Source organism: Canis lupus, chromosome 2, assembly GCF_011100685.1.
Source record: "Canis lupus familiaris isolate Mischka breed German Shepherd chromosome 2, alternate assembly UU_Cfam_GSD_1.0, whole genome shotgun sequence".
Classification (NCBI taxonomy): Eukaryota; Metazoa; Chordata; class Mammalia; order Carnivora; family Canidae; genus Canis; species Canis lupus.
Genome location: NC_049223.1, coordinates 67,108,122 through 67,132,429, shown reverse-complemented (window position 1 = coordinate 67,132,429; position 24,308 = coordinate 67,108,122). Strand labels below are relative to the sequence as shown.

Below are 24,308 nucleotides of genomic sequence, written 5' to 3'. Positions count from 1 at the left end.
ATAAATAACTAAAATTAAAATAAAATAAAATTTGGATACAGCTTAGCCTATTCAAAAAATTTACTAAATTGGAGCTTCCTCTTATTTTGTTTTAAATTTCACTTGATTTTAATGAAATGAAGGAGTTGTTCTTTTCTTGATGGCAAAATCTACTGGCTTATATGAGTAAAGCACATTATTTTACTTGGACTTTGGGAAAATCTAGTTTCCAGTGTAAGTGGATTCTCAATAATCACTAAATATGCGATTAATAAGTTTGTTTGTTCTACAGATGTGAAGCACCTGCTATATATATCAGGCACTGTTGACTGGAGGAGCATCTTAATCAATCTATGATCAAATTACAAATGTAAGACGTGTTAATTTAATGTCACTGTATGAATACTCTTGTTTTTTAATAGTCCTTAGTAATCAGGTCAAGAGCAAGAAATAGCCCATCTTCATAGGAAGGCATAAATCCAAGCAGAGAAAGTTGTTAATAACCTTTTAAGAGTATGTGATGTTACTAGTAGCTCTAGAATGTGGATCCAGAAGAGAGATCCTGCATTATCGTAAGAGAACAGTATATGAAGAATTTGTGAGGTTACATGCTCAAATGCTAAATTCCTGGGTTTCAGAATTTAGAAGTATAGCTATTTATGGAAAATTTCTTAAAACAATTGTTGGCCTCTTTTCCTGGTAGTTGATGAGTGACTTATAGTGGAGAGTGAAGGAATCCACTCAGATTTGACTGTCATTCCTTTACAGTATTTTGAGTCATATCTGAACTTTGCTTGTAGATAACTGACAAGGATAAAGTGATAAAATATGTGGGAGAACCTCCTACAATTAGATTGAAAATAGCTCCATGAAAGGAGGGCTTAGGTGCTTCCAGTCCAGTGATATATTCCTTTTTATGACCTATTTCTAGGGTATAGCACAGTGGCTGATACCTAATGGGCACTTGGTAAATATTTGATGTATTAACCACAAGATTGGTAGTAAGTAACAAAGTCTAATTTGTGTAATTGTTTAACTTTAGTTTTTCCTGAGGTCTTATATATAATATGCCATATCAATAATTACTGTGGAAGACAACTGTTTTATGCCATATCAATAATTACCGTTGAAGACATCCATTTTAATAATAACTTGACATCAACTTAGACTGGAACTTGAACAAATGTATTTCCTAACACAGGAGACTTTTGATGTGGTATTATGGAAAGCACACAGGATACGAACACCAAAGACGGTATTTTAACACTGCTTTGTTTGATTTTTAGAAAGTCCCTTGTCTTCCCTAAGCCTTAATTTGTCTATTTATTCACTTAAACATATATTTAATGTGTATTATATATGCCTTTTACACAGAGATGAAAAAGAGACAAACTGACTTGGAAATGCTTAAAGAAATAACAGAAAAATAGAACATGAAAGTTTCCTCATCCTTAAAAATAGAACTACAATACTAGTTATTGCATGGATTTTGTGAGGCAATCCCACACTGGTATTTAATTTTCAATGGTATATAGAAGTGCTTTTTTTTTTTTTTTTAAAGATTTTATTTATTTATTCATGAGAGAGAGAGAAAGAGAGAGAGGCAAAGTCACAGCCAGAGGGAGAAGCAGGCTGCAGGGAGCCTGATGTGGACCTTGATCCTGGGACTCTGGAATCTGGCCCGGGGCTGAAGGCGGCGCTAAAAAGCTGAGCCACCGGGGCTGCCCTATAGAAGTGCTTTGAAAACTGCAAAGCATTAGACAAATGTTAGTTAGTTGATTATTATATAATCATTCTTCATATTTTTTTTAGGTTGAATTTCAACTTCATATTCTTGAAAAATAGTGTTAACACCAATTTTTCATGGAAATTTTTCTTTCTCTTTTGTAATAAATCAGGAAGCTTGGAACTCTGGTTCAACTTCATCTGTCACCCTGCTTCCCATTTATAAATTTGGAACATAGTTTTAAATTTCATTTTTGTTGATATAATTCACATGCCACCACCATGTCTACCATTTGAAGGTATAGCATTTGGTGGTTCTCAGTATAATCATAAGGTTGTGTAACTGTCACCTCTAATTCTAGAACATTTTCACCAAGCCAACAAAGGAACCTGTAACTATTAGCAGTCATTTCCTATTTCTTCCTTCTGCCAGTCTCTGGTAACCCTCAGTCCCTTTCTATCTCTAATATTTGCCTACTCTAGACATTTTATATAAGTGGAATTGTATAATATGCAGTGTTTTGTGATTGACTTCTTTCACTTAGAATGTTTTACAGGGTTCATCCATGTTATAGTATGTTTTATGCTTTTATGGCTGGATAATGTTCCACTATATTGATATGCCACATTTTGTTTATCCATTTATGGATAAACATGGGCAGTTAGTTCATTTATACTTTTTAGCTATGATGAATAATGCTGCTATATATAAGTTTTTGTGTGACATATTTTCAATTCTCTTGGGAATATTATCCCTAGGAGTGGAACTAATAGTTCAAATGGTAACTCTATATTTAACTGTTTTTGGAACTGAGTAGTTTGATTTTGATAACTGGTTTTTCTTTATCAAAGATTTTATTTATTTTGAGAGAGAGAGTGAGAGAGCAAGAGAACACATGTGGTGGGAGGGGCAGAGGGAGGAGGGAGAGAATCTCATGCAGACTCCATTGTGAACATGGAGCCCAAAAGGGAGCTCAATCTCACGACCATGAGATCATGCATGACCTGAGCTGAAATCAACAGTCAGATGCTTAACCGACTGAGCCACCCAGGTGCCCTTGATAATTGTTTTTCTACAGCTTAATGGTCAAAGCATCTAATGAAGGCATGATAAAAACCACCGCCAATGCATGTAAAAAATAACGCGAAGGGAAACAATAAAATAAATCCACAACTTTCATAAAGCCAAATTGTACTGGGCATTCATTACTGACTGTGAATGTCTGTCTAATTTAATGGTCAATGCTCCTTTACAGAGTTGCATTAGGGAGGTAAACTTTTCTGAGGTTGTGTATAATTATGTTTCAGCTGTCATTCTCTGGATTAGCAAGATAAACTCTGGTTTCCAAAGTGGACACTGTGATGTAAATGAGCTAAATGGGAAAGCATGGCTTATGCTTTAGTGCACTTTATTTTTCATGTTGGAGACCTCTGAGAGGCAAACCATTTAGCGATGGCATTTCAGTCAAAACTGTGCTTTTTTTATAGCGACAAAAAGCACACGGGAGTAAGACTGCTTAGTTCTAAAATAGAGATAAAAGATACATAGCTTCTTAATAAACCAAAGGTGAGAAGTTGTTTTTAGTCCCACATTGCAAGTAAGGTTTTTCACTAAAACATGTGATTTAAAAATGTTCATTAGACTAGGTAGCTATTATATGTTAGTCAACTGGAGAGACTTAGAGACATTACTTGGCTCTGATACACATACACACAAAAATACCTTACATTTTTTCCTTTACCAAAGTCATTTCTTTTCACATGCACCTTCTTCCTGGAGAACATGATTAAAATTGTGACTGTCAAGAAACATATTCTCTTAAACTCTTCTAAGTTTTCACCTTCTGCTTCTGTATATTTCTTTCCCTTTCCTGTCGACTAAACTCTGCACTTCCCAAACACACCTTTTTATTAAAGTTGACAGATCCATCTCTATAAATGTTCACATATGGCTCTTTAGGAAAGCAGAATACACTTCTTTTTGCAATTATTTATTGTTCTGTAATGAACCAACCCGAAGTTTAGTGGCTTATAGCTATAACCATTTTCTCATGACTGTGTAGGTTGGCTGGGCAGTTTCTGCTGGTTTTAACTGGGCTCACTCTTGTGGCTGCAATTCAGCTGGAAGGTCAGCTGGGATGGCTGAATAGGCCTCTCTTCTTTTAGACTTTCATTCTCAAGGAGACTGGACTGGGTTTCTTTACATGCAGTCTCAGGACAGCATCACAAGAGGGCAAGCATCAAGTATAAGATCTCAAGGTTCTAGTTGTGTCATGTTTGCTGATGTCCCCTTGGTTAAGCACAGTCAATAGGGGAAGGGATATATTATGAGTTATTGGGGGCCATTGGTGTAGCAGATTACACCTCAATGGTCATTAAGCTAAACTCTATTTTTTCTTTTTCTCTTTGATTTTTAGTTTGGGAAGTTTCTTTTTAAAGATTTATTTATTTATTCATGATAATATATATATATATATATAGAGAGAGAGAGAGAGAGAGACAGAGACAGAGAGAGAGACAGAGACACAGGAGGAGGGAGAAGCAGGCTCCATGCAGGGAGCCCGATGCGGGACTCGATCCTGGGACTCCAGGATCACGCCCTGGGCCAAAGGCAGGCGCCAAACCACTTCCCAGTTTGGGAAGTTTCTATTGACATCTTCAAACTTACTGATTCTTTCCTTAGCCATGTCCAAGCTGTTGATGAGCCCATCAAAGGCATTCTTCATTCCTATTATGGTGCTTTTGGTTTCTAGCATTTCCTTTTTTCTGTTTGAGCCCTCAGAATATTAATCATAGTTATTTTAAATTCCCAGTCTTACAATTTCAAATTCTCTGTCATAACGGATTCTGATGCTTGCTTTGTCTATTCATATTGCCTTTTTGCATGCCTTGTAATTTTTTGTTGAAAGCTGGTATGGTATGAGGCTTTAGGTTTACCTGACTGGGAATTAGGCTGCATTTATTGATTGCTGTAGCTGTGAGTGTCAGAGGCTAAAATTTCCTCTAGTGTCCTTGTTTTTGTCTCTTTTGTTATCTCCTTAGAGATTCCTTTTTAAAAGGGCTTAGTCCTTGCTCACCTGTAATCTCCTGTTATGCAGGAGACTGATTAATATAGTGTTAAGTTGTTGGTAGAAGGGTTAAGTATTCTATAGTTCTACAATTAGGTGTCATTTTTTAGTGAGTCTATGACCCTGGGCTGTGACCTTTACATGTGCTTCTCAGGTCCTTTCTCCTCAATCCTCATCCATTCCTGATGGTGAGACAGGAAGACTAGAGGGGACTAGAGTTGGATATTTCACTTCCCTCAAATCAGTTAAGCTCTAAAACCGAAGTTGGTTAGGCTGTTGTAAAATAATTTCCCTTGAGATCAGGCCTTTGTTAAAGTGAACAGTAGCTCTGGGAGTCTTTTAAAATGTTCAGTTTTCCCTTCCTCCAACAGAAGCACAACAGGATTTTTTTCAGATCTCGACTCTGAGAACCTAATGTGGCTCCTACATGTGAAACTCATAAAACTGCAGGGTCCCCTAAGTCTGGGCCTCCAGGAGGTTTTAAATCTCTTAAACTAGTCTCAAACTCAGTCTCCAGCAATTAGTCAGTTACCCTTTAAGTGTTCTTGCTGGCCCCACTGTGATTTCTGCTCTGTTACACTGTGATTCTATGTATTTGCCTCTTTTTCAGTTTTGGGGGTAGTGGTTTGCCTTGTGTACTCAATTCTCTAATGGGTCTAAGAGGAGTTGTCCACCTTTTTGGGGGGTGAGGATAGGAGTATGAATTCTAAGCCAAGCTCTTTACCTGTTGAACTGGAAACAAAGTCCTAAAGACTGAACTTGGTAAAAGGAGATTTTTCATTCATTTTATTTTAAAATTCATTTCAAGAACTGGGCAACCAGGCCTATTTTAAGATTGTTTATTGATTAAAAAACAACATAAAATCTTGAAATAAATTAAGTAGAACTGATATTCCCAATTATTACTTATTGTGACTGTGCATAATTAAGTAACATGTATCATAATGGTTAGTAAACTCTCTAAATTAAACTTAGAGCTAACAAATATTTTGTGTAAAGAACAGTAACTGTTCTAAATTCCAGGCCACTTACCAAGTTATGCAAAGATACTAGAGCAACTAAATGAAATCAACTGGAACATTTATCCAGAATACTAGAGATATTCCTCAATGTACTTAAGAAAGTAAAAAGAAAATATTCATAGGTATTCCAACTTTTGTGTGTATATAGATTTCAAAAACCAGAACAAGACTTTATTGATTGTCAAATTATTTCCTTTTTGTGTTGCTCCTAATAAAGTCACATTTCTCATATTTTGATTTTTTTTAAAAAAGATTTTATTTATTCAGGAGAGACACAGAGATACAGGCAGAGCGAGAAGCAGGCTCCCTGCAGGGCGCCTGATGTGGCACTTGATCCCAGGACCCCAGGATCATGCCCTGAGCCAAAGGCAGATGCTCAACCACTGAGCTACCCAAGCGTCCCTCTCATAGTTTGATTTTGATAATGCAGCCTATACCTTTTTTCTTGTTCATTTTTTTCTGATACATACTGTACCAGTTCTTCAAATGAAGACTTCCTTCACAAAGTGTTACCTGTCAATCACTCCACAACAGTCTCCTTTCTTTCAAGTGTTATAGCATTTACTGTTGCCACTCATTTGACACTTACTTATTGCTTTGTAATTATTATTTATGAAGATATTTAAAATATATATATTTAACTTTATATTTCATATAAAGTTCCTCATGGCAGCAACTGCATCTTAATATTTTTACACATTTATAGCACCTGGCAAACTGTCCTGCTCAATTATCCAGACAAATAAGGCCAAGGGCATCAAATTTCTAGTAAGTCATAAGTAATGATATGAATCCTAGTCTTTCTTAGGACTTTACTCTAGATACCTAAATCTCATAGAAGAAGTCATCACCTTCCAGAAAGGTATTAGTTTTCTGATAAATCCTTCATTGGTGGCTTGTTATGTTAGAGCAGCATAATCAACAATAGCCAAATTACAGAAAGACCCCAATGTCCATTGACTGATGAGTGGATAAAGAAGATGTAGTATGTTACTCAGTCATTAAAAAAGGATGAAATCTCTTGCAATTTGCAATGACAGGGATGGAGCTAAGAGAATATTATGCTAAGCAAAATATGTCAGAGAAAGGCAAACACCATATGATTTAATTCATATGTGGAATTTAAGAAACCGAATGAATGATCATAGGGTAAACAAAGAGAGGAAAACCAGGAAAATGACTCTTGACTATAGAGAACAAATTGATGGGTTAGCAGAGGGAAGGTGGATGGGGGGGATAGGTAGAATGGGTGATGGGGATTAAGTAGGGCACTTGTGATGAGTACTGAGTGCTCTGTATGTAACTGCTGAACCACTAAATTGTACACCTGAAACTAATATTACACTGTAGGTTAACTGCAATTTAGATAAAAACTAAAAAAAATCATGTTTTTTTTCTTGTTATCTCTCTAGATAAACTGTAGATTTTTTGAGGATAATGAATATGTTATTTTTTTTAAAGATTTTATTTCTTTAAAGTAATCTCTACACCCCACATGGGGCTTGAACTTAGAATCCTGAGATCAGGAGTCACATGCTTTATGTACTGAGCCAGCCAGGCACTCCTATTTCATACTTCTTAACGTACCTAGGATTATACTTTTACTTAGGTGTTCAATAAGCATTTTTTGAATAATAATAAAATAAATCTTCACAGAGCAAACTATCATTGTGTAGTTTACTATCTAAATGTACAGTCCCAACTCTGAGACAACTCTCATGTTAGAAATCATTGTCAGCTCTTGAACTTTTTACTTGTTAATTTTCAGTTACTCTCTTAGCAGTTTCTATTCTCTTGCTTTTTCCCTTTTTTTCTTGCTCATACTTATTTTACAGATTTGTCCTTCTGCATGTCCTTCTGATTTACTGTTCCTTACCTTTTATTAACTTCATGACTCAAACATAATTTTGGGGGGAGGGTGTTACAAAGTCACTCATCTTTTTAATTTTTTATTTTTTTAAAGATTTTATTTATTTATTCATGAGAAACAGAGAGAGGCAGAGGCACAGGCAGAGGGAGAAGCAGGCTCCATGCAGGGAGCCTGACGTGGGATTTGATCCCGGGTCTCCAGGATCACGCCCTGGGCTGAAGGCAGCGCTAAACCGCTGAGCCACCCAGGCTGCCCTGTCACTCATCTTTAAAGAAACAGTAGATTTAAATTTTATAGCCTACTGTTGTTTCACTGAAAGATTATCACACAAAGTTAGTGATAAGGAGGGGCTCCTGATTGCCATTTCCAGGAAAGGGCCAATTTGAATAAACAACAGAGTATTCCCAATTCCTCCCACCCATTTCTTATGGTATTGCTGTCATTGGTATTGGTTATCTATATGCTATAACCACCCAGTACATTGTTACTATTATTACTTTAAAAAGTTAATTTTTTAGATCAGCTGAGAAAAATAGGTCTTATTTTATCTTCATTTATTGCTCCTCTGATATTATTCCTTTCTTAGGCAGATATGACTTTATGACCTATCATATTCCTTTTCCTTGAAGAATTTTTTTTTAACATATCTTGTGGGAGAGATCAGCTGCTGGTTATGAATTCCCTCAGTTTTTGTTTGTCTGATAAAGTATTTATTTCTTCTTCATATTTAAAGGATAATTTTGCTGGATATAGAATTCTAGGTTGGTAGTTTTTTCTTTCAACATTTCAACACTTTAAATATTTTGCTCTCTTCTTGCTTGTATTGCTTTCTGAAAAGAAGTTGGCTGTAATTCTTATCTTTATTCTGCTATAGGGAAGGTAAAGTATTTTTTCCCTCTGGCTTATTTCAAGATCTTCTCTTTGTCTTTTGGATTTCTGCAGTTTGATTATGATATGCCTAGGTGTAGATTTCATATTTATCCTGCATTGTGTTCTCTGAGCTTCCTGGATCTGTGGTTTGGTGTGTCATTAAACTTGGAAATTCCTGGCCATTATTATTTCATTATTTCTTCAGTTCTGTTCTTCTGATATTCCAACTGTACACATATTTCACACTCTGAAATTGTCCTACAGTTCTGGGATGCTTTGTTGTGTTTTTCTTCTCTATTCTTATTTCGTCTTTGCATTTCAATTTGGGGAATTACTACTGACATGTCCTTTAGGCTGAGTCTTTCCTTGTCCATGTCCATTCTCATCAAAATCTGTCACGTTTCTGGGCCTGGTTCTGATGTTTGCTTTGTCTACTTAGACTGTATTTTCTTGCCAAGTAATTTTTCACTGGGTGCCAGATATGATATACTTGATATGGGATGTTATAGACCTGAGATTTTTAGTGTAATACAGGAAGGTTGGAGGGACCGGTGTCAAGTAAATGCCATTCCCTCATAAGGTCTTTTTCCTTGAAGAGTAGGAAAAAGACTTTTCCTCAGAGAGTAGGAAAAAGAACATTCTCTTTTGTTACAGAGAATGTTCTTGGCCTGAGGGGTCATTTCTGGCTCTTCATCATGAGAACCTAGTGAAATTCCTGAAAACCCAGGAAGATGTGGGGCCAGTTTTAATAAGTACTTAAAATTATTTTCTCTGACTTTACTACAGTATATTTGCTCCATTGATTTTCTACTTTGAGGTAGGGAAAGTCAAGATGTAATAAACTCTGTAGTATAATTTTTTATTGAAAAGCTTTGAGATTATATTTTGGAAGGTAGTAGAATCAGAATGTTGTTACTGATTTAACTTTAAGAAAACAAAATATTGGTTCTGTCATATGAATCAAGTCTTATAAAGAAAATAGCAAAGTTTTTCAGTCATTAACCATAAAACTGTCTCATGTTTTCTATACGTTTACTTGAAATAGTTACAGGATGAGTAACTTTGAGCTAAAATACTTGTTTTTCAAATTTATCAGTGTATTAGAATGCCACATTGAATTACCTAAAAGTTTTACATTTACCATACAAAAAAATTTAAGTGGTATTTCAACCTCAGAGGGGCCATGCTAATTATTCACTTGCATATTTCTACACAATAGAGATTACATATTAGAAACAAGTAATCTAGGATGGTTTTTCTCTAGGAAAATGCCTTAAACATCATTCTTGTATCTACAAGAATGATGATAATTGTTAGTAACAATGTAAATTTATTTCCTATGTTGTCTTCTTAAATGTCATTACACTTGATATAAAAACTCCCAATTGTGGGGATATGAAGAAGCTGAACGAGTTATTATAGATCATTTTTTTTTTTTAAATTTATGATAGTCACACACAGAGAGAGAGAGAGGTAGAGACACAGGCAGTGGGAGAAGCAGGCTCCATGCACCGGGAGCCCGATGTGGGATTCGATCCCGGGTCTCCAGGATCACGCCCTGGGCCAAAGGCAGGCGCTAAACCGCTGCGCCACCCAGGGATCCCTATTATAGATCATTTAGGTCCCTTAATACCTACTAAATAAACATCCTACCAGAGAAAAAGAGAAAATACAAACTTACACATCAATCTTTGGGAATATTCTTTTTTTTTTTTTAATTTTTATTTATTTATGATAGTCACACACAGAGAGAGAGAGAGAGAGAGAGGCAGAGACACAGGCAGAGGGAGAAGCAGGCTCCATGCACCGGGAGCCTGACGTGGGATTTGATCCTGGGTCTCCAGGATCGCGCCCTGGGCCAAAGGCAGGCGCCAAACCACTGCGCCACCCAGGGATCCCTTTGGGAATATTCTTAATTGTAAATCTCTTATTAATAGTTCTCGGAATGTAGTACTTGGATACTGGGTCACCCACTGGGGACCTGTCAGACATATGAATTCTCTGGTTCTATAACAGTTCTACTGAATTGAAACTTCAGTGGTGGAGCTTAGCAATTTGTGATTTATTTTTTTATTTAGTTATTTATTTTTTAGAGAATGTGAGCATGTGCACAAGTGGAGGGGGAAAAGGAGAATCTTAAGCAGGCACCATGCTGTGTGTGGAGCCTAATGTGGGGCTCAATTTCAGGACCTTGAGAACATGACCTGAGCCAAAATCAAGAGTTGGATGCTTAACATACTGAGCAATCCAGGTGCCCTTTAATTAGTTTTCTAGATAACTTGATGTATGAGAACCATTGCTCTAATCAAAACCAAATACATATAAAAGTGCAATATATACATTAAAAATAAAATATCTATTGAATATGTGACTAGTTTATTAAATTCTTTGCTCATATCCCCCTATAATATGCTTTAAAAGCCCTATGAGATAGTAGTAATGGACACTGAGATTTTTAAGAGAAGCAAAGTTTGGAAACCACTGCAATAGGGAGACTATTTTTTCTATTTTTAATGACATCTGTACAAGATACTGGATAGTGGGACTCCAAGACTTATTTTCAAAATAAATATATCATCTTTCCTAAAATTAATAAAATTTTATGAGAATAGAACTCACACTTCAGAATAAATTTCCATTTGCATACTACTTCAATCTAGGAATATTCTTACTGAATTTATCTTTGTATCAAATCCTTAGTCTCACAGTTTATTGATAGTAAAACAACATGAATACAGAGCCAAACCCACCATGGTGGAATAAGCTGAGGACCTGTGAAATACTCTATCAGTCAAGCTATAAATCAGAAAAAAAAAAAAAAAATCCTCTGCATTTATTTCACAGGGGTGCTCAATATATTTTTAAAGTAATCTACACCCAAAGTGGGGCTTAGATCCACAACCCTAAGATCAAGAGTTGCATGCTCTACCACATGAGCCAGCCAGGTGCCTCAAGGGTGCTCAATATATTTTAATTCGTCTTATAAGTGATCGTGTTATTATCTTTTCTGACATGATCACTAGCTCTTCTGTTGTTTACTTTTGCATCCTCATCAAGGGGCTTGGCACAATACTTTGAATGCAATTTTAGTAAGTAAAAATATATACAAAACTGAGAAATCGGGATCCCTGGGTGGCGCAGCGGTTTGGCGCCTGCCTTTGGCCCAGGGCGCGATCCTGGAGATCCGGGATCGAATCCCACGTCAGGCTCCCGGTGCATGGAGCCTGCTTCTCCCTCTGCCTGTGTCTCTGCCTCTCTCTCTCACTGTGTGCCTATCATGAAAAAAAAAAAAAAAAAAAACAACTGAGAAATCAACCCGAAGACTGACAGAACAAACTTCACAACTAAAGGGAGAAAAGAGGCCACAATCAAAGAAGGTAGAAAGTGTGGAGATATATATTTTTTTTTTTTTTAGATTTTATTTATTTATTCATGAGATACACACAAAGACAGGCAGAGACAGGCAGAGAGAGAAGCAGGCTCCATGCAGGGAGCCCAACATGGGACTTGATCTTGGGACTCTAGGATTACACCCTGGGCTGAAGGCAAATGCTTAACCGCTGACCCACCCAGGCATCCCTTCTACCCATTTTTAAATTGGATTATTATTATTATTCTTTGCAAGTTCAGTTGTTTAAGGTTTTTACGTATTTTGGACACTCTCTTTATTGGAGTAGTCATTTGCAAATATCTTCTCCCATTCAGTAGGTTGTCTTTCAGTTTTATTGATTGTTTCCTTTGCTGTGCAGCTTTTTATTTTGATATAGTCCCAACAGTTTATTTTTGCTTTTGTTTCCTTTGCCTCAAGGGAGAGAGCCAGACCAGCTGTCTGCCCCCAGCCCACTGCTGGGGCTGCAGTTGGACTGGTGTGTGTGGTTATCTTTCTTCCCAGGGGTAGGAGTCACTTTAAGATTTATTTATTTATGTTAGAGAGAGAGAGACAGAGAGAGTACATGAGCAGGGGGAGGGACAGAGGAAATGTATCTAAAGCAGATTTTGTAGTAAGTGCATAGGCTCCATGTGGGGCTTAATCCCATAACCCTGAGATCATAACTTGAGCCAAAACCAAGAGTCAAATGTCAACCAACTGAGTCCACCCAGGCATCCACTTCCTTTTTAAGATTTACTTAGTTATTTTGGTATGCCTGGGTGGCTCAGCGGTTGAGCGCCTGCCTTTGGCTTGGGGCGTGATCCTGGAGTTCTGGGATCGAGTCCCACACTGAGACCCTCGCATGGAGCCTGCTTCTCCCTCTGCCCATGTCTCTGCCTCTCTCTCTGTGTCTCTCATGAATAAATAAATAAAATCTTTTAAAAAATTTACTTATTTATTTTAGAGAGGAATACAAGGCGTAGGAGCCACTTTAGAGTGGTGCTGGCTCCTGTTGTGGCTGCTTGCACACTGCCAGACTTGTGGCATCACTTTGGATGGATTCTGTGCAAGGGTGTATTGGAGGGGGTGGGTCCACAGGAGAACTTTGGGATGGGGCATGCTTTTAACAATCTAAGTGCAGTATGTTGGTACTTCGCTGTTTGCATGGATGTCCATGTATCTAGGCTGGGGAAATGGTGTCCACCAGCTCTTGTCCCTGGAGGAGTCTCCCATCTCCCAATGACCCCTGCCCCTCCAGCTCAAGCTCTGAGATTAGTAAACCTCCCTCCCATTTACCCAAACTTTCTTCTATGATATATGTCCTTGGAGTGTTTGTACTCTCTCTTCAAGGGAGACTCAATTTCCCATCACCCTTCTGGCTCTCCTAGAGCTGAACTGGCTGATTTTTAAATTTCCAGATGTTAAGTCCTGCTGACTATAAGAATTTGTGAAATTATGCCCCTCTGGTTTTCAAAGCCTTATGTTATGGGGATTACTCTTCCCTGTGTGGGTTCACCATGCCTGGGGCGCTCGGTTTGAGGGTCTCTTTCCTTACTGTCTCCAACAGACAGTCTGGCAGTTCTGCTCAGCTCCTGATCATATCTCTGTCCTTCCTGCCCTCTTCAATGTGACGACTTCTTTACATTTATCTGTGGAGAGTCTGTTCTGCCTGTCTTAGGTTATCTTTTGGGTTATTTGCTCTGATGTGGGGGTTATCTAGTTGTATCCTTAGGAGGTGTAGAGCCTAGGATCCCCCTTTTCTGCCATTTTCCTCAGAATTCTCCTTCTCTGTGAATGGACACGTGGGTCCTGCTACCTTTTGGCTACTGTGAACATGGATTTAGAAATATATTTTGGTGGGGGATCCCTGGGTGGTGCAGCGGTTTAGCGCTTGCCTTTGGCCCAGAGGCGCGATCCTGGAGTCCCAGGATTGAATCCCACGTTGGGCTCCCGGTGCATGGAGCCTGCTTCTCCCTCTGCCTGTGTCTCTGCCTCTCTCTCTGCCTCTCTCTCTCTCTGTGTGTGACTATCATAAATTAAAAAAAAAAAAAAAAAAAAAAAAAAAAAAAGAAACCACCTGAAGCTGTTGTAGTTTAAAAAAAAAAAAAAAGAAATATATTTTGGAGACCTTACTTTAAATTCTTTTGGGTATATACTGAGAAGTGAGACTGCTGGATCACATAGTAAATTCTATTTAATTTTATGAGAACTGTCTTCTGCTTCACATAGCGGCTGTACCATTTACATAACTGCCGTGTATTAGTCTGCTCAGACTGCTATAACAAAACACCATAGGCTGGGTAGCCCATAAACAACAGGAATTTATTTCTTACCATTCTGGAGGCAAGGAAGCCCCAGATTAAGAAGTTTTTTTTTTTTTATTTTAAATATTGTAAAGAAAGGGTTTTATCACAGTATTTAATGCAGATGTGCAGCAATGTTAATACAAAATTCTTTCTCAAGCCCATTGACAGACCTTAAGCCCATTTTCCCCCTTCAAGTTCAGGAAGACACAAGTAAAACATTTTTGGAGGCACAAAAGACAAGAAGTTTCTTGTGAGGGTTATTAGTAGCCCTGGAATCTGTAGCACCCCTTTGGAGGTTATATGACTAAGGCACCAGGCAAGGAGGAGGGACCACACTTCCACAAAGTTTACTCCATGGAGAAGGTGACCAAGAATTTATCATGCAAATCACGACATGGTTGAGAGTGAGATGTTGTGTTCTGGTGAGATACTGCTTCCTGGTTTAGGCCAGAGCTTTCTTGCTGTGTCCTCACATAGAGGGAAGGGGGGAGGGAACTCTCCAGGGCCTTTTTTATAAAGGGCACAAATCCCATTCATGAAGACTCTGCCCTCATGAGTTAATCATGTTCCAGAGGCTCCACCTTCTAATACGTTGGACATCAGGAATTCAATTTAGGAGTTTGGGGGGAATATAAATGTTCAGCCTATAGTACATCAGTAGTATACAGGGTTCTAATTTCTCTGTATCCTTGAAAACACTTGTTACTTTTTTTTTTTAACTAGTTAGTAGCCATCCCACTAAGTGTGAGTTAGAATCTCATTGTGGTTTTTATTTTTTTTCTGTAGTGATTAGTGATACTGAACATTTTTTCATGTATTTTTAAAAAAATATTTATCTGAGACAGAGTGCGTGTTTGAATCGGGGGGTGGGGAAACAGAGGGAAAGAAAGAGAGAATCTCAAGCAGACTCTGCACTGAGCAGGAAGCCTGATGTGGGGCTCAATCTCATGACCTGAGCTGAAACCAAGAGTTGTATGCTTAACCGACTGAGCTACTCAGGTGCTCCTTTTTCATGTATTATACTAATCATTGGTATATCTTTTTTTGAGAATTATCTATACTAGTTTTAGTCCACTTTTTGAATTGTTTTTGTTTCTGTTGTTGAGTACTGCCACATGATTTAAGATTTCTGCCTGGGGCAATACCTGTATCTAAGTGCTTTCCTATTATATTTCATTTAATAGTTGCAACTGCATAACAGCCTTTGAAATAAGTACTCACTCACAGGGTAGAGTGTGAGAAGAATTAATGCTAGAAGAACATTAAAGAATATCAATTAGCTTGTGAAGCAATACCAGACATTACAAAAAAATCATTACAATGTTTGAATCTGTATCCTTTTTTGTTCTTAATATTTCATTCTTGAATCTGAGAACTAAGCCTGAATCTGCCAATGTTATGGAATGATTTTCTTTCTGTTTTCAATTCTAAAAAGTCCTTAAGACCATAAGCGTCTCCTTCCTGAAAGTACTTGAGTGTATTAAATGATACCTTCTGAAGTGAAAAAGATAATTTAACCTTTAATAATGAACACCCATTCCATCTCATCTATTAAATTATTCAGGTGCCACAAAAAGAAATTCTAAACTATTTATTGATTAAAGAATAAGCACTTCCCCTTACCTACTTTATTATAAAGGAATAACAATAGCCACATAAAAACATTTGGCAGGGCATACTATTTGGTTCTTAGTGTTCAGCCCATGAGTGAGTGTTATGTTTCTAAAGTTCGAATATAACTAAACTGTTATTTCTACTTTGTACAATAAAACTGCCCTTACTATGTATTACTGGAAAACTTTTAAAAGTATTTCTGCTTAAATGGAAAAGATTTAAGAATACCAGGATGCTTGGATGGCTCAGCGGTTGCATGTGTGCCTTCGGCCCAGGGCGTGATCCTGGGGTCCCAGGATTGAGTCCCACATTGGGCTCCCTGCATGGAGCCTACTTTTCCTCTGCCTGTGTTTCTGCCTCTCTCTCTCTCTCTCTGTATCTATCATGAATAAATGAAATCTTAAAAAAAATATTTAAGGATACCAAAAGTAATATAGTCAAAATGATACATTTAATAAAATAATCTGTTCATACATTTTAATTACTTAATTAAAATACTTCAATTTAATTGTAGTCTTAACTGTTCAAAATGTAATTTCTTTGGTCTTAAATGAAGAATGTTAGACTAGAAGTTTTAGGGTATATCTATTATTTTCTTCTGAATATCTCAGGAAAATGGAAATCTATGTTCATTAAATCATGGAAAAAAGAAATGCAAGAGTAGAATACCAGGATCATAATTTTTCCTTGCTTTACTAAGAAATTTCCTGTGCTTTATGTATCATTATATGTACTATTATAATAGTAGAGTGCTTTTTAAATCCTCATGTATTTAAATTTCAAAAACTTTATGCAATATGTACAGCTGACAGGAAATTTTACACCTAATATTATAAATGAGGACATCCATGTACATACAATACTCTGCACAGTGCCTGACCAGAGTAAGTACTGATCACTGTTGGCTATTATTATTACTTAGGAGTACCCTCAAGTCCTAAGGACAAAAAAAGAGAATGACGATGTCCCTCAGGAACAAATACCGTGTGTTAGAACCACTGGGTCAGTAGAATCTTTTCCTATCACTCAACTAGAGAATAAAGAAAGGGGATCAGCAACCTCCCAGAAAGCCAAGGGATGTACCCATTATCCAAATGCTGTTTTTGAAATCACTACCAAAAAAAAAAAAAAAAAAAAAAAAAATCATTAAGTACAAAAGTCTTAAACCTAAAGGAATAAAAAAGAAAAATTTTAAAACAACAATTTGTTAAGTTTAGTCATCATTTCACTTTACACAGGTACCATGTTTTAAATAGAAATGAAACAAGAATTGTTAGGAATAATTTCCTCTTTTTAGGATACCCTAAGCTTTTTAAACATAGGGCATTTAAAGATGACATTTAAACATAGGGTAGTACTATTAAGAATGTATAGGTTTTAGGGGTGCCTGGCTGGCTCAGTTGGAATAGCACAAAGGCTCTTGATCTCAGGGTTTTGAGTTTGAGCCTCATGTTGGTGTAGAGATTATATAAATAAACTTAAAAAAAAAGAATGTGTAGGTTTTGTAGTTAGAGAGTGTTCTTGAGTTTAAGTTCAGGTCTACAGTTAATAGCTGACTGACATAGCTAAATTACTTGAGCTTTCAGAGCCTTAGTATCTTCTGGTGTAGAATAAGAGCTGCCATTCAAGGGTATTGTGAAATTCAATGAGATAACATGCAGTGAGTCTACAAAAGTGCCCAGCACAAAGCAGGGGCTTTATAATAATAAACATCCACAGACTTATTATTTTTAATTCAGTTATTATGAAGTTTATACTACTTTATATTAGATTAAGAAATCTGTTTACAACCAGTTATGAACTGTCACCATGATCTACTTTTGGTTAGGCTTTTTTGTCTTGATTCTTTTTTTTTTTTTTTTTAAAGAAATAGAAATCCTTATTACTGGTCTTAGTAATCATTTCAATCAACACTTGGGTGTCCTAGGATGGACAAAGTACATAAAGACAAAAACTAGATAAAGAACCAGTCCTCAATGAGTCTGTTGTTTCAAGGAGATAAAACAAGAGATATAACTATTGCTACAAGGTAGAGTGTGGTAGGTATCATAAGAGAGGTATACAATAAAGTTCTACTGACATTTGGTGGGAAGAAAGTTTATTTCCAGTTTTTGAAGTAGGGTTAGTGAAAGTCTGATGGGACAGTGTCTAAAATATGGAGAAGAGGTGAAGACTGAAAGAGCGAACAAAGGCATTGATATTAGAAGTGGAAAAAGCTATATACTGGACACCAAGCTGAATATGTGTAGGATACATAAAGGGGATAGGGGAAAGAGAAGGCTGGTAGGTAATTTAAGGTTCAGTTATGGAAGTCCTTGATTCTCAGGCAGTAGGAAGGTATTTAGGGATATAAAAAGACTTCTGCTTTAGAAAGATGAATTTCTATAAGATTTCTTAAGAGATTTCAACATTCTATAGAAGTTAATCTCTGATGTTATTGAGAACAAACTGTTCAGATAAGTGTAATCTAAATTTGCAGTGAGTAATGTCAGAGATTATGGAAAGATGAGAAAATACGAATCCATGACTTAGGTCTTTGTGGGAGTAGTATGGGGAGCTATGAGGTATTATGTTAAGTAGGTACAATCTAATTATTGTTCTTTATCACATATTTGTTTTTTTGTAGCCTCTAATTCTCCTATTGTTTTCATGGTCTAGAAAGTCCAGGTTAATAACAGAAAAAGCACACGACAGAATAACATTTTAGAATTTGTGTCAGATGGAGCTAGTGTAAGGAAGCAAATACCTATGAGTAAATTGCTCTATTTGTAATTAAGTCGGTTCATCTCGTCTTTAAGTTCCCTTAGTTGATTTTACCTGATACTGTATTTCTAATGAATTTAAGAAATGGTGAAAAATTAAGGAGATGCAGAATCTAGTGTTTTTCAAATGGTACTGTATTATAATTTTAGACTCAACTTATAGTAAATAATGCCTTGCATTGGCAATGTTTTATTTAAGCATGCATAAGAAAATCATGTCAAGAATTTTGTTTCATTGAGTTTAATGTGTACTGTTGCCTATATTATGGGCATTGTGTATATAATATATTTGTGAATTTCAACCTTTATTGCAGTACATAGTAGCTTTCTGTGGTTTATACTATGCACAACTGAGGTGGAGGAAAACATGGGTAATGAAAATGGTCAAGTCCTTAAGTAAGACTGAGGCAATGAGGGGCATCTGGGTGGCTCAGTGGTTGAGTGTCTGGCTTTGGCTTAGGGTGTGATCCCAGGGTCCTGGGATTGAGTCCTCATTGGGCTTCCCACAGGGAGCTCGCTTCTCCCTCTGCCTGTGTTTCTGCCTCTCTCTCTCTCTCATGAGTAAATAAAATCTTAAAAAAAAAAAAATAGCTGAGGCAATGAGAAAGGAATACATCAATGGTATTACTGAGTAATGAATGAGATTTTTTTTTAAAGATTTATTTATTTATTCATTCAGAGAGAGCGAGAGAGATGCAGAGACACAGGCAGAGGGAGAAGCAGGCTCCATGCAGGAAGCCCGATGTGGGATGCGATCCAGGGTCTCCAGATCACTCCCTGGGCTGCAGGCGGGGAAACCACTGCGCCACAGGGGCTGTCCATGAATGAGATTTTGATCAAATTCCTTTACAACAACTTGTGGAATGGCAAAACATTTGCTAGCAAAGACCACAGAAGAGATGAATTATATTCCTTCTCCCACTTTCTGTTTCTAAAACTATTATGTGTTTTTTCCCTTGGTATTAGAATCTGTATTGACTATAATACTGTACTAGAAATCAGTTTGAGAATAGAATTTCAGGAGGCAAATCTTTTGTTTTGTTGACCCTACAATTTGTGGTTTTCTTTCTTTGGATTCTTCTAGTATATGACTCTGACTCATTTACATTTGCACAGATAGGATTTCTAATAGTTGAACAGCTGAATAATTTGCAAACTTTTTTTTTTAAATTTTATTTATTTATTTACGAGAGAGAAAGAGAGGCAGAGACACAGGCAGAGGGAGAAGCAGGCTCCGTGCAGGGAGCCCGATGTGGGACTCGATCCCAGGACTCTGGGATCACGCCCTGAGCCAAAGGCAGAGGCTCAACTGCTGAACCACCCAGGTGTCCCAAATGTTAACAATTTGATGAACATCCTTCTAGCTTTTTTCCCATGGATTAAGAATTATTTAAATGCATAAAAATATATGTATAAAGATCTTTACTGTTATATTGTTATATTGAAAAAAAAAACCCAGCAGCATGTCTAGAGTAATTATTATATCAATATACAAAACGATCCCCAAATAAATTACCTATATAAACTGACATGGAAAAATTTGCAAAATATATCGTTGTATGAAAAAAGAGAGGAAGATGGGTCTTTAAAATTTTTTGACCTATTGTTATGATAATGAAGAGATTTTTCCCCATTTTATTTTATTTTTCCCCCCATTTTAAACCATCAGTGTATTCTGAGATAATCACCAATTTGATGCTAAGTAAGCAATTCTTTCAAAATACAGATGAATTAAAATTGTTAATATTTTAATTTAATTTTTTTTAATAAGATTTGATTTATTTGTCAGAGAGAGCGAGTGAGCACAGAGGGAGCAACAGAGGGAGAAGCAAGCTCCCTGCCAAGCAGGGAGCCGATGCAGGACTTGGTCCCAGGACCCTGGGATCATGACCTGAGCCAAAGTTAGACGCTTAATCATCTGAGCCACCCACATGCCCAAAATTATTAGTATTTTAGATAGCATTTTTCATTAATAATTGACCAGTGAGCTAAGCTTTTGGTTTTAGGTATGCTGGCCTTGCCTAAGTTATGCTTACTTCGTTAAATAAGTAACTTCATCTTTCTTCTCCTGTCTGGAACACCTTACCTAGCACTGAAATTATCTATATCTAAAATTCAAAAGTAATTAATTGATACAAGATAAAACCAGCCAGTCCCAGAACTTTTTTGTAGTTTGATATGTATATGAATTAAAACATAAATAAATTGTTCAGATTGTCTATATAACCTTATTTAAGTTTCCTTGACTAACAATGGTATATTAAAGTATTTGATTTTAGTTGTGTTTGTCAATTTCTCCTTGAATTTAATTAAACTGCTTTTGTTTTATGGAATGTTTCTGTACTGAAGCAGTATTATGATTGAGTCTTACATGTGTACAAATAGCTAAAAAGGAAACTCACTGTGGTATATTTGATTTATGTAAGGTATTATATAAAACAAGAATGGCCTATAATGAATTCTTTCTTTTTTAGCTTTCTTTTGTGCATAAAAATGGAGGAGTAACAGCAATTTTGCTTATATTTCTTCATGGTTAGGACTCTAAGAGTCTCAGAGAAGCCTATTAATATGTTGGGGTTCGTTTTCTTACTTAAAGAATTGAAATTAGAACAGTTGTATTTACTGTGACTTGGACCGCATTTCAGTCAGCTATCATCTATCAAAAGCAGGCATCCTTTGTTTAGTCTTATTTCTTTTTTGTTTTGATTGCATTTCCTTTTATTATTTATTCAAATATATAATAACTACAAGTTTTTCTTTATAATCATTTATTAAAAAACCTCTATGTAACATTTAAGCTACTGTTTCATGTATGAAAAAAATAGAATTTGTCTAGGTTGTAGATTGGATTCCTAATTTTTATTTCTTCTAAGAATAGCTTTGTTAACTACTTTACCACTTCGCACTTTGCTCAAGATAACTCTGGTAATTTCTCCCAATCTTTCTGTTACTTCAACTGAAACACAGGATAATGATTTGGCTATATCACAATAGGGATATATGAGGAATGAATGTTAATATATTTGCCATGAGGACCTTTTTGTAATCTACTGATGTGCAAAAGACTATAACAGAAAAAGTGAAGATTTTATAAAGCATGTGAAAACATGATGATAATTTTTGTCATCCATGACAATATATTGATTAAAGGTGTTTTTGTGCACTACGGATATTTTATCTAGTCTTACCTGAACCATTTTTCAGATATCCATTTGCATCCACAGTTGTATACATGATGTAAGGTCCAGGCTGATTTACTCCAAAGGGCTGCAATGAAAAAGGAATAGTTAAGACTAGGAATGTAAGTGAATTATTTGAAATTTTAGGCAAATCTATTACAAATAAAGTAAAACATTCTTATATATAATTGTTAATAGATGGCAGTTACTAGAGAACATTTCCATAAATAGAAAAACCTGTTAACTATTCAAGAGAAAACCTGTTAGTAGAAACACTTTAAATGTATATAATTAGCTTTAAATGGTAAACATTTTAAATGACTTGATAGTTGCATTTATATAGTTCATTAATCTTATTATATATTTCTAAGATCTACTATTAATCTTCTTTATTATATAAATATTTTAAGCACAATTTTTCTTTACTACTTTTGGTTCTACCCAAAATGGAACTCGAGTTTTATTTATGACATTTCTGTTGATTCTAGCATTGCTTTTCCCTTCTGGGATGGATAGGCATAGTTTATATTTTCCCTGTAAATATCAAAATGAATAAAATCTACCCATAACAATTATAATAGAATGAAAAATATCAATGAGTAGCTCCATCACATTTATTCTCTTGCCCTAGACTTAGAGAATACATTATTTTCCAGGTAAGGAAAACATAATTAGCAGAGTCTAGTTACAATGGTGAAGTTTGTCTCCAATTTATATATTGTTCCTTATTTCTGGAACTTTCCTCATACCTTGATGCAATGACTTATTCTCTTTAGATATCAAGACTAATTAAATAGGGTATAAAGACCATTGTCTGCAATGGGTATCATAACAAGTAACAAGTAACATATCATAAAATGCTCAAAAAATTCTTTGAACACTTCACAGAATTAAAAATTCTGTTCTCCCCGGTAAAGTAGGGAAAAGTTACAAAGACATGTAGATAGTCTAATGATGTGTTAGAAATGATTTTCCTCCAGGATGAAAGGCAAGAAATTAAATTAATTTCATTGATATAATAATTACTTGATTGATATTTTAAGAACATTAGAAGTCCATTGGCTTTCAGTGACCATGATAAGACATATTGTTCTTTTTTTTTTCCAAGATTTTATTTATTTATTCATGAGAGACACAGAAAGAGAGAGAGAGAGAGAGAGAGGTAGAGACACAGGCAGAGGGAAAAGCAGGCTCCATGTAGGGAGTCTGACATGGGACTTGATCCTGGCCCTCAGGATCAGGGCCTGGGCTGAAGGCTGCGCTAAACCGCTGAGCCACCTGGGATTGCCCTGTTTTTTTTTTTTTTTTTTTTTTTTTTTAAAGTTTTATATATTTATTCATGAGAGACACACAGAGAGAGGCAGAGACATAGGCAGAGAGAGAAGCAGGCTCTTCGCAGGAACCCGATGTGGGACTTGGTCCCAGATTCTGGGATCACACCCTGAGTCAAAGGCAGACACTCAACTGCTGAGCCACCCAGGCGTCCCAAAACATATTGTTCTAAGAATGGAATTACTCTTAAGATATAACTGAATAAAGATTCATGAAGAATATCACACAAATTCATAACAAAAATTTATCAATGAAGTATTTTTATGTAGAAAAAAGATTATTATATTTTGTATAACATACTACTTCAGTGAAAGAATTACCAAGGTTCTTTATCTATATCCCTATTTTGTAGATGGGCAAGAGAGAACATTGATCTTTAGATATGCATAGTTTTAAAGCAAACCACAGATAAATTACATAGGAGTTACGCTGTGGAATTATCTTCTTCATAAAATTATTCCTTTTTTCCTTTATAGTTTTGTCATTTATGCAAATATGCTAAAACATATTTGGTAATGCCTATTTTAACTTTTATGTAAATGAAACCATACAATGTATCTTTCTATGACTTGCTTGTATTTTTTCAAATTCAAAGATTTTATTTTTTTATTCGAGAGAGAGAGAGAGGGAGAGGGAGAGGGAGGGAGAGAGAGGGAGAGAAAGGCAGAGGCACAGAAGGGAGAAACACAGAGGGAGAAGCAGCCTCCATTCAGGGAGCCCGATGCGGGACTTGATCCTGGGTCTCCAGGATCACGCCCTGGGCTGGAGGTGGTGCTAAACTGCTGAGCCACCCAGGCTGCCCTATAACTTGCTTTTTAAAATAGATTTTTTGAGACACATCCATGATTAAGTATGAAGCTGTATAGTTGATTTTCTTTTTTTTAAATTTTTTTAAAGATTATATATTTATTCATAGAGATGCAGAGAGAGAGAGAGAGAGGCAGAGACACAGGCAGAGGGAGAAGCAGGCTCCATGCAGAGAGCCCGACGTGGGACTCGATCCAGGGTCTCCAGGATCACGCTCTGGGCTGCAGGTGGTGCTAAACCGCTGCACCACCAGGGCTGCCCTGTATAGTTGGTTTTCATTGCTACAGAGTATGCTATTGTATGATTATAGCATAAATATTTTTCATTCTTTTGACTGACACAAAAAATACATTTTTTTTGCCATGATAAACATGGCATCTTAATGCACACAAGTGCTAATGTTT

The 24,308-nt window shown here is 36.3% G+C and overlaps 1 protein-coding gene and 1 long non-coding RNA gene across 18 annotated transcripts in view; one reads left to right on the top strand and one right to left on the bottom strand.

Annotated features, from left to right (window-relative positions):
* Nucleotides 1–24,308, bottom strand: part of ITFG1 (integrin alpha FG-GAP repeat containing 1) — a 143,607-nt gene that overhangs the window by 20,581 nt on the left and 98,718 nt on the right. The window contains exon 6 of the mRNA XM_038531139.1: nucleotides 21,775–21,853. Within this exon, the coding sequence (XP_038387067.1) occupies nucleotides 21,775–21,853 (79 nt within the window). The remainder of the gene's footprint in view (nucleotides 1–21,774; nucleotides 21,854–24,308) is intronic.
* Nucleotides 1–24,308, top strand: part of LOC102154216 — an 87,696-nt gene that overhangs the window by 53,802 nt on the left and 9,586 nt on the right. For 7 of the 17 annotated variants that reach the window (XR_005355861.1, XR_005355859.1, XR_005355860.1 and 4 more), the window contains one exon: nucleotides 272–349. This is a non-coding gene — a long non-coding RNA (uncharacterized LOC102154216). Of the gene's footprint in view, nucleotides 1–271; nucleotides 350–910; nucleotides 981–1,180; nucleotides 1,235–16,629; nucleotides 16,709–24,308 lie in introns of all 17 variants that reach the window. The other 10 variants (XR_005355863.1, XR_005355849.1, XR_005355851.1 and 7 more) reach the window with 6 other exon arrangements.